This window comes from Hypanus sabinus, unplaced genomic scaffold, assembly GCF_030144855.1.
Source record: "Hypanus sabinus isolate sHypSab1 unplaced genomic scaffold, sHypSab1.hap1 scaffold_1234, whole genome shotgun sequence".
In the NCBI taxonomy this organism is placed as follows: Eukaryota; Metazoa; Chordata; class Chondrichthyes; order Myliobatiformes; family Dasyatidae; genus Hypanus; species Hypanus sabinus.
In genome coordinates, this window is record NW_026779297.1 from 107,617 (window position 1) to 118,649 (window position 11,033).

General features: G+C 45.4%; 1 protein-coding gene across 1 annotated transcript; it reads right to left on the reverse strand.

Moving 5' to 3' along the window:
• Positions 1-1,185: 1,185 nt before the first annotated feature.
• On the reverse strand, positions 1,186-9,476 carry LOC132386631 (zinc finger protein 229-like). Its single transcript, XM_059958927.1, has 2 exons — positions 9,357-9,476; positions 1,186-4,256 (listed from the first exon to the last, which is right to left on the reverse strand). Exon 2 carries the CDS (start codon positions 3,848-3,850, stop codon positions 2,408-2,410), a length of 1,443 nt encoding a protein of 480 aa, XP_059814910.1. The 5' UTR covers positions 3,851-4,256; positions 9,357-9,476; the 3' UTR covers positions 1,186-2,407.
• Positions 9,477-11,033: the final 1,557 nt, after the last annotated feature.

Sequence of the window (11,033 nt, forward strand, 5' to 3'; positions counted from 1 at the left end):
AATTTTCTCAAAAGCAAATTCCGTATGTCTGGTTCACAGATTTCTTCAAATTTCTGAACTTCTGCCTGTCTGCTTCTGGGACCAACTCACAAGCTTTGAGCACAGCCTGCTTCAATAGATCATAATGTGTCATGAATAGGTCATGACCATGTGGCTAAGGTGTTGGACTCGTGATCTGAATGTCATGAGTTCGAGCCTCAGCCGAGGCAGCTTGTGTGTCCTTGAGCAAAGCACTGAACCACACACAGCTCCTGCAGATTTATAGCCCAGTGGCGATGATTGGGGCAGCATAAATAAATAAATAATAAGCTGCTTCAGCAACTGTCAAAGCAGAATAGGCTTGCTAAGCATTCCCCTTAATTACCCTTTGTAAGAGAAATTTCTGTCTGCTTTTCTGCCTCTCCAGCCTGAAACTGCCTCTGCCTTTCCGCAGTCTCCATCTTTAATTTTTCTCACTTGCACTGGATCTCAAGCTCACTAGGTTTACTTTCAGGAAACACCTCCAACTCCTCCACTTTAAACACACCCTCAGATACATAATGTTCAGCTATTATCCTCCGCATCTGTGCCCTCCTCATTGTCAATTTCACCTTAGCAAGTATTAACATTATAGCAATACTGAACAACTCAATCCTTCTGCTGTTCTCTAATGCCCGAGAGGCTCACACTTCCAGATATCTATCAACATCCATTGCTGCTGGTTTTCCACACACAAATAAATCAAAAGGGATTTCCCCAATGAAATCGATAATACATCAATCCTTAAATTTCTTCATATCCCAGACGCAGGCCCCATTTTGTTACAAACCGTAATGCTTTAGAAACGAACCAGCAGCAACAGACTCCGCCTAGTGGCTACGCATTTTAATTCCACATCCCATTCCCATTCTGATATGTCTATCCATGGCCTCCTTTACTGTCAAAATCAATCCAAACAACACCGTATATACAAGCTGGGTAGCCTCCAACCTGATGGGGTGAACATTGACTCCTCCACCTTGGTTAATACCCCTCTTCCCCTTCTTACCCCATCACTGACATATTTAATTGCCTGTTTTCCATGTCTCTCTGGTGCTTCCCCCCCCCCCCCCACCTTTCTTTCCTCTGAGGCCTCCTGTCCAATGGTCCTCTCCCAGCTCTGTATCACTTTCGCCAATCACCTTTCCAGCTCTTAGCTTCATCCCACCACATCCGGTCTTCTATCATTTTGCATTTCAGCCTCCCCCCACTACTTACAAATCTCTTAGTATCTTTCCTTTCAGTGAGTCCTGACGAAGGGTCTCAGCCTGAAACGTCGACAGTTCTCCTTATAGATACTGTCTGGCCTGCTGTGTTCCATGAGCATTTTGTGTGTGTTGTTTGAATTTCCAGCATCTGCAGATTTCCTCCTGAGTGTTATGTGTATAAATAAAATTCCCAAACTATTGAGCTCGGGGGAAACAAGACTTGGAGTCTTGATTTGGTAAAGTATGAAAGTTCAGTTCAACCACAGAATAGGTGATGAGAGAGATATTTGTAATCCAGGGTAAATGTTGAGAGAAGGCAATTATGTCATATTCCACAGGTTACATGGTGGTAAAACAAGACCAACAGTTGCTGTAGATTTTATCTGTCATCCTTCCAAATCCACATACTAATTATCACCCAAAGTGACTTGTCATGAAGGGTATCGTCTTCAAAAGAATTACCACACCATAGCCAGACAAGGGTTAACACATTAGTGGTCACCGCAGGATACCCCAAATCAGATCCACTCCAATGGATCAAATGAGGTGACATCCACATATTCAATGTACGGAGAATCGATAATTTGCCCACACTTGTGGGCAAAGGAAAGTTCCAAACAGTGACCCTTGGCCACTAGTTCCCTGGTTTCGATTCTTTCCATTTTTCCTCCTTCGTCTCCGTCTGACTCTGAGTGTCTGTGTCCTCAGTTAAAACTAAACAAGCTGCACACAATGTAAACAAGCTGCAAGTCAGACACATTTGCCTTCTTAATCTCTCTCTCTCTCTCTCTCTCCACAGCAAACAAAACCTAGAGATTCATAACAATGGCCACTCCCCATTGTGAGCTGACAGGTGTGTCAGTAGGTGGGATGACTGAGTGAATCCTTTCCCACATTCTCAGCAGGTGAACGGCCTCTCTCCAGTGTGAACTTGTTGATGTTTCTGTAGGGTGAATAACTGAGTGAATCCATTCCCAGACTGAGCAGTTGAAAGGTTTCTCCCCAGTGTGAACTTGCTGATGTACCAGTAGGGTGGATGACAGAGTGAATACTTTCCCACATTCTCAGCAGGAGAACTGCCTCTCTCCACTGTAAACTTGCTGATGACTCTGCAGGGTGGAAGAGTCAGTGAATCTCCTTCCACATTCTGAGCAGGTGAATGGCCTCTCCCCAGTGTGAACTCACTGATGTTTCTGTAGGCTGGATAACTGAGAGAATCCCTTCCCACATTCTGAGCAGGTGAACGGCTTCTCCCCAGTGTGAACTCGCTGATGTCTCTGTAGGGTGGATGACACAGTTAATCCCTTCCCACAGACTGAGCAGGAGAGAGGCCTCTCCCCAGTGTGAACTGACTGGTGACTCTGTAGGGTGGATGACTGAGTGAATCCCTTCCCACAGACTGAACAGGTGAATGGCCTCTCCCCGGTGTGAACTCGCTGGTGACTCCGTAGGTGGGATGACTGAGTGAATCCCTTCCCACAGACTGAGCAGGTGAATGGCTTCTCCCCAGTGTGAACTCGCTGGTGACTCAGTAGGTTGGATGACTGAGTGAATCTCTTCCCACATTCTGAGCAGGTGAACGGCTTCTCCCCAGTGTGAAGTCGCTGATGTCTCTGTAGGCTGGATAAATTAGTGAATCCCTTCCCACAGACTGAGCAGGTGAACGGCCTCTCCCCAGTGTGAACTCGCTGATGTACCAGTAGGGTAGATGACAGAGTGAACCCTTTCCCACAGACTGAGCAGGTGAACGGCCTCTCCCCAGTGTGAACTCGCTGATGTATCAGTAGGGTAGATGACAGAGTGAATCCTTTCCCACATTCTGAGCAGGTGAACAGCCTCTCCCCAGTGTGAACTCGCTGATGATTCTGCAGGGTGGAAGACTCAGTGAATCTCCTCCCACAGACTGAGCAGGTGAACGGCTTCTCCCCAGTGTGAACTCGCTGATGTTTCTGTAGGCTGGATAACCAAGTGAATCCCTTCCCACATTCTGAGCAGGTGAATGGCTTCTCCCCAGTGTGAACTCGATGATGTCTCTGCAGGTGGGATAACTGAATGAATCCCTTCCCACAGACTGAGCAGTTAAATGGCCTCTCTCCAGTGTGGACTCGCTGATGTATCTGTAGGTGGGATGACTGAGTGAATCCTTTCCCACAGACTGAGCAGGTGAATGGCCTCTCCCCAGTGTGAACTCGCTGATGATTCTGCAGGGTGGAAGACTCAGTGAATCTCCTCCCACAGACTGAGCAGGTGAACGGCTTCTCCCCAGTGTGAACTCGCTGATGTTTCTGTAGGCTGAATAACCAAGTGAATCCCTTCCCACATACTGAGCAGGTGAACGGCTTCTCCCCAGTGTGAACTCGATGATGTCTCTGCAGGTGGGATAACTGAATGAATCCCTTCCCACAGACTGAGCAGTTAAATGGCCTCTCCCCAGTGTGAACTCGCTGATGTATCTGTAGGTGGGATGACTGAGTGAATCCTTTCCCACAGACTGAGCAGGTGAATGGCCTCTCCCCAGTGTGAACTCGCTGATGTACCAGTAGGGTAGATGTCTGTGTAAATCCTTTCCCACACTCTGAGCAGGTGAACGGCTTCTCCCCGGTGTGAACACGCTGGTGTGCCATTAGAACAGATGACTAAGTGAATCCTTTCCCAGAAACTCAGCAGTTGACCAGCCTCTGCCCAGTGTGAACTGATTGGTGTGTTCACAGGTGGGATGACCGACTGAACCCCTTCTCACACACAGAACAGGTGAATGGCCTTGCCCAGTGTGAACTTGCTGATGTACTTTCAATTGTGATAATCGAGTGAATCCATTCCCACTGTCTGAGCGGGTGAAAGGCCTTTCTCCTGTGTAAATTACAGGCGTGCCAGTTGGTCAACTGTCCGAGTGAATCCCTCCCCACAGTCCGAGCAGAAAGGGTGGTCAATTGCATCCCTTGCTCCACTTTTTAAACATCTAGACAGAGACAACAAAACTGATGTGCCGTGTTTGAGCTTCCTGGCGACAAATTCCTTCTCATTTTTAACCTGTAAAAAGATTTAACAAAATCCATCAATGGGTTTAGTGGAACATTTCAAATGAGATTACTTGAGTTGCCAAGGTTTGATCTGGTATCACACTGTTACGGTGAAGTTCAACGAAAGTTGGACAGAGAAATCAACTTCTGACTGGGCAGAGTGCTGGTATCTGGAATGACCATCAATTCCCTGATGCTCTTCCTGTCTCTATAAGAATGGGGCATTTCTGCCATCTCCAATCTGTGACCTGGCTCAGTTTGACTCTCTCCGTTGGTATTATTCCCTGTTCCCACTGAGCTGCATGGGTTCCTGGCCCCTCAGTAACTGAAACACTCTCACACAAATAGTTTTTCTTGACTTGCAGCTGGGATCTTCTTTGATGTATTATTAACTTAAAGTGTCACAGTTTTAACGCCACATAAAAATTCCTGCTGAAATGACTGGTTGGTTCACACAGCTGTCAAAAGGGGTTAGAGTGAATTTTTGTATTATTTCAGGTTCTTGTCACAATCTTAGAAAATTTCAACATAGAAACAGGCCCTTTGGGCCATCCAGTTTGTGCTGAACCATTTAAACAGCCCACTCCCATACCCCTACCATCCAGGTACCAACACAAAACTCTTAAATGTTGGAATTGAGCTCGCATGCACCACTTGTGCTGGCTGCTCATTCCACAGCCAGATGACCGTCTGTGTGAAGAAGTTTCCCCTCATGTTCCCCTTAATATTTCACCTTTCACCTTTAACACATGGTCTCTGGTTGTTGTCCCACCCAATCTTCATGGAACAAGCCAGCTTGCATTAACACTATCTGTGCCTCTCTATCACAATCAAATCTCCCCTCGATCTTCTGCATTCCAAGGAATAAAGTCCGGATTTGTTCAATATTTCTTTATTATCCAAGTCCTCCAGACATGGCAACATCCTTGTGAATTTTCTATGAAATCTATGAACTTCTTTTACAACTTTCCTGTAGGTAGGTGACCAAAACTGTACACAATACTCCAAATTAGGCCTCACCAATGTCTTCTAGAAGTCAACATAATATCCATCTATTGTTATCAGTAATTTGGTTCATGAAGGGCAATGGGCTGAAATCAATCTTTCTATCCCTATCTACCTGTGATACCACTTTCAGTGAATTAAGGTCTTGTATTCACAGGTCCCTTTCTTCTACAACACTCCTCTGTGTCCGACCAGTCACTGTGAAAGACCTCCCTTGGTAGGTCAGACCAAAGTGCAACAACTCATACTGGACTGCATTAAATTCCATTTTCCATTTCTAAAACCATTTTCCCACCTGGTCCAGATTGCACTGCAAGCCATGATAGTCTTCTTGCACTCCACTACACCCCCTGTCTTATTGTCATCCACAAATTTGCTGATTCAGTTAACCACACGATCATCCAGATTACTGATATAGACTGACAAACAACAACAGATCCAGTACTGATCCCTGTGGCAGCCACTAGACACAGGCCTCCAGCCAGAGCGGAAACCACACTCTGGCTTCTCCCAAAGACAGTGTCTCATCCAGTTTACTGTTTAATCTCGAATGCTGAGTGACCGAACCTTCTTGACCAACCTCCCATATGAGACTTTGTCAGGTGCCTTGCTGAAGTCCATGTAGACAACATCCACTGCCTTGCCTTCATCCACTTCCCTGATAACTTCCTTGAGAGACTCTATAAGATTGGCAAGAGCCATGCTGCCTATCCTTTACCAGTCCACACCTATCCAAATACTTACAGTATATACCTGGTTCCTGCACACATTCCAATAACTTTCCCAGTTCTGATGTCAAGCCCACCATAATTTCCTAGTTTATTTTTACAGCCTTTCTTGAACAGCAGAACAACATTGTCTGTCCTCCAATCTTCGAGTACCTCACCTGTCACTAAGGATGATTCAAATATCTGTGTTTAGGCCCCGATAATTTCTGCACTTGTCTTCCGCCGGGTCCTAGTGAACAACTTGTCAGGCCCTGGGGATTGATCCACACTAATTTGCCTCAAACCCCTCGGCCTCTGTAATCTGTACAGGGTCCATGAAGTTGATGCGGCTTTGCCTCACTTCTATAGACTCTGTGTTCATCTCCTGAGTAAATACGGATGCAAAAAAAATCTCCCCAAGTCTATGCTATCCTTCATATGGATTACCATTCTGATCTTCCAGAGAATTAATTTTTTCCCTTGCAATATTTTTGCTCTTAACATATCTGCAGAATCCCTGAGGATTCTCCTTCACCTTGTCTGCTGGGGCAACCTCATGCCTTCTTTTATTTCTTTCGTATGTGTTCACTTGAATTTCCTGTATTTCATAAGTACCCCATTTGTTCCTATCTGCCTGTACCTGGTATGCACCTCCTTTTTATTGATCTGGGAGAGGAAAGACAAAGGGGTGATAGATCTGCATGGAGGGAGGTGGGGGTAAGGAGGGTTAAACTAAAGTTGCAGGGGGAATGGGAGCCTGAATAACAGAACAGAGAGTGGAGAATTTGTGGAGACAGATGTTGTTCAGGCCTCAGACAAAGTCAGGAATGAAAAAGTTGAGCGTGGTGCAGTGAATATGCTGAGCCCTGTATATTTCAATACAAGGAGCAGCGTAGGAAAGGCGGATGTGTTCAGGGCATGGATCAATACCTGGAATCAACACTAGGATCTGGCAACTGTGGACTGGGACAGGCTGCTTTATGGCAAAGGTGTGCTTGGTAAATGGGAGGCCTTCAAAGCAAAATTTTGAAATTAGTAAGCGGGTATGTCAGAATAAAAGTTAAAGATAGAAACTGTAGGGAAACTTGAATTGCAAGAGATATTCAGACCCTGGTAAAGCACAAAATGGAATTACATAACAGGGATAGGCAGTCAGTTCCTTATGGAGTATAAGAAATGCAACAGAACACATAAGAAATCAATCAGGATGGCTAAAAGATGGCATGAGGTTGCTGTCACAGAAGAGATGAAGGATAATCTTCAGGGATTCTAGTGATAGATTAAGAGCAAAAGGATTGCAAGGCACAAAGTTGGTCCTTTGGAAGTCCAGAATGGCAATCCACATGTGGAACCAAAGCAGATGGGTGAGATCTTAAATATTTTTCAAACTCTATTTACCCAGGAGATGGACAAAGGGTCTGTGGGAGTGTGGAAAAGCGGCATTAACCATTTCAACCCTGGGGGAAAAAACACTTCTCTGGCCACTCACACGCTCAATACCCCTCATCATTTTATACACCAAAAAATGTCTCTAAATATAAACAAGGAAATTATACATTGCACAATCTACTTTCCATGATTCAGTACATTTACACAGACAGGTGTGTAAAAAGGGCCCAACGAATATCAGCGACAAAAAGGCCCAATTCACCACAACCACAAACTGTTCCTGCTGCTATCATCCAGGAAACGGTACCACAGCAAAAGGAGCAACAGGCCCCGGGACATCATCTTCCACCAGGCCATCAGACTGATTAATTCATGCTGATACAATTGCATTTCGATGTTGTATTGACTGTCCTATGTACAAACTATCTATTATAAATGACTATAAATTAAACATTGCCCATTTAGATGATGTAAGGTAAATATTACTACTCATGTTTATGAAATATGTATTTAATAAAGTCAATTCAATTCACCCTCTCCACTATCTGTTCTGTCATTCTTCAACTTATTTTAACCACATCACCCCCTCCCCTGCTCACTACCACTAGCAAGTCTTACCACTAGGATATTTGTCCCCTCTTGTTCTGTTCCTCTAACTAACGAAACCCCTATCTTTTGACTTTCATCTGCCAGGTAATTACCCCCACAGCTTCTGGTCCACCTGTTGTTGTGTGAAATGGCCACAAGAGTACTCTGCGATGCCTATTTAACCTCATTCCCCTTCCTGACTCTCACCCAGTTTCCTGTGTCCTGCACCTTGGGAGTAACTCACCTCTCTTCATGTCATATCTATCACCCCCTCCAACTGCTGGATGATATGGAATTCACCCACTTCAAGCAGCTCATTGAAGTGCAGGGTTACAAGTTGCAGCTGGATGCACATCTTGTAGGGGAGGGCATCAGGGACACTGCAGGTCTCCCCTCCTTCCCTCCAATACCCCTCTAATTTGTAATAACCAGTGTGCAGATAAATCTTGGACTGTGTATTTTTTACCCAGTGACAGCTAGCAAATCACTGTCAATAGGAACTTTAATCTCCTCTGGGTTTGATCGAGTTCATCTGCACTCTCACACAACCTATGTAGCAGGCCTGTAACAGGAAATGCAGGAGTTTCTCACCAAAGCTTTTGCACATTGTCCATATGTGGTTTGCTTGCTAAATTACGCTTTAAGAAGTCAGATTTCCAAATATCACTCCACTTCTTCCCACTTGCAAATTCTCCAGCAACTTTTGCATCACCAAAATGCAAACAGGCATCACTAGTTTCTGTGTTCTACATATATATTCCCCCTGAACCCTCCCCCAATGACTGACGGTGGTGAACTCAGTAAATGAAATCCCTATGAATATGAAGGGAAGGGCAGTAGTCTGTCTCACTGGAATCAGGCACATTTGTGATGTGAAAGCTACCTGTTGCCCAGGGCAAAGGTGTTTGATATCATTATGTACCCAGAGAGAATGGGACAAAACATGTTCTCACCGGTAGAAAAGTCCAGAGCAAGAGGAGGTAAATGCAGCAACACACACAAAATACTGGAGGAGCTCAGCAGGCCAGGCAGCATCTATGGAAAAGAGTCCTAATGCTGATATCCTCCGGGATTTTGTGTGCGTTGCTTGGAATTCCAGCATCTGCAGATTTTCTCTTGTTAGTGATTGGAGGTAGAACAAAGGCGATTTTCTCAACTTGTGATGTAAAAGATTTTGTTCCCTTTCTCCGAGTTCCTAATCCTTGCATTTAGATAGCTGGAGCTCAGCTCTGTCTGAGAGATCCATCGATTCCCATTCCCTCATCAGCCGGAAGCTCCCCGGGGCCCGTGTACGGATCGTGGGGCTGAGAGAGAGGGAAGAGGGCAGGACTGTCCCGGGATTGCTGCCCACGGTGTCCGAAATTCAGAGGAATTATCCTGAAGTCGGTATTTAAGATAAAAACACGGTTAATCGCTCTTACCTGCAACCGACATTTTCAAAGCCTTCTGTGCACTGCGCGCATGCGTGAAACTCAGGGACGTCCTCAGCCTGACGCCTGCGCATTTCATCGGCGCTTCAGCGCCGGCGAAATTCTGAACGAATTGCCCTATGGGTAATCACGGTGCCATTAGACATTTCTGCAAGCACCCGTTCAATGTCCATACCTCATTTTTTTTATCGTGGGAATCGAAAAAATCTGCAGCTGTTTTAACGCAGAAAGCGGCTCCCATAAGCAATATACTCAATATCAACATGTATCTAATGCCAAAGTAAAATGCAGATATAAAACATAGGAGATTCTGCAGTTGCTGGAAATACTGAGAAAACATTTCCTATGTATTCCTCTCCAAAATTTCTACCTTATCTGTTGATTTCCACCTGTGTTTTGCAGAAATTAACCACCTTTTTTTCGATTAACCAGTTTCCAAATGTTTCTAATCTTTCACTTTTAACCACATCGTGCTCGTCTTATTCGTCCTCCTCCTCTGGACCCCATCTCTCTCTGGAGCCCCTGACTCAGGCTGGCAAATCTTCGGTTTCTGACTCTGCACCATCGAAGATTCACTCGCGAGTCTGCTGTCAGACTTTAGAGGTGCATTGTGTTACGAGACGCCGGTTCGTTTACTGTGAGTGTCGCTTTAAGTGCCTGAGTGAGGCGGGGCTGTGACGTCAGACACAAGCTGCAGGAGCAGGAGCGGGAGAGGGAGACAAGCTGTTGGAACTTCAGCGTGTGACTGCTATAGGCTGCAACTCTTCCATGCCCAAAAGGTTGGGTTGATCTGATCATCGGCACGCAGTGCACAACGGATATGTGACAGTCACTTCGTATCATCCATATGTGTGGATTTGCTGGAGTATCCGGTGGTATCACTTTTGTTGGCCCTTACGTGGAATCGGGGTGTTCTGTGGTAACCACTTGAAGACGATATTCCTGTCACTGTCACCAGTTGATATTTCTATGTGGATTTCGGAATTAATCGACGGATAAGAACTTCGGCGACTGATACTTCGTTTACCCAGCGTGGAATCTGTGTGGAATTCTTCGTAATTGTCTTATATCTACATGTTCGTGTACTTATCTCATCGTGCTGAGCCCCAGCTGTCCATCAAACAGTTCCTCCCTTCTCTCTCTGTAAGAACACAGAAGCTGATAGTGTCCTTGTAAAAGTGTAAACAAGCTTACAGATAAACCATAACACCGTCTCTCTCTCTCTCTCTCTCTCTCTCTCTCTCTCTCTCTCTCTCTCTCTCTCTCTCTCTCTCTCTCTCTCTCTCTCTCTCTCTCTCTCTCTCTCTCTCTCTCTCTCTCTCTCTCTCTCTCTCTCTCTCGTTGAACATCTCCCTCTCTCTTTTCAAAAACACAGTTCATAGGGGTAATTCAGGCACCCGTCACAATACTAATGAAGAAAGTGGTTTTAACGTAGAAACATTGAAAAGAGCGGGGAAGAAGGAGTTTAACCAACTTCGTCCGGAGCCCTGAACAACGTCACAACCACAGTGAGCTCATCGTCTTGTTCAGACCGGAGAAAATCATGCAGGGAATTCATGCAGGTGTATAAAATGATGGGAGGCATTGGTCGTGTGGATAGCCAGAGTCTTTTTTTTCCCCAGGGTAGAAACGGCTAACACGAGGGGGAATCGGTTTAAGCTGCCTGGA

What these genes read in the sequence shown, in the direction of transcription:
- LOC132386631 (XM_059958927.1), bottom strand. Translation starts at nt 3,850, where the DNA reads ATGGCACACCAGCGTGTTCACACCGGGGAGAAGCCGTTCACCTGCTCA.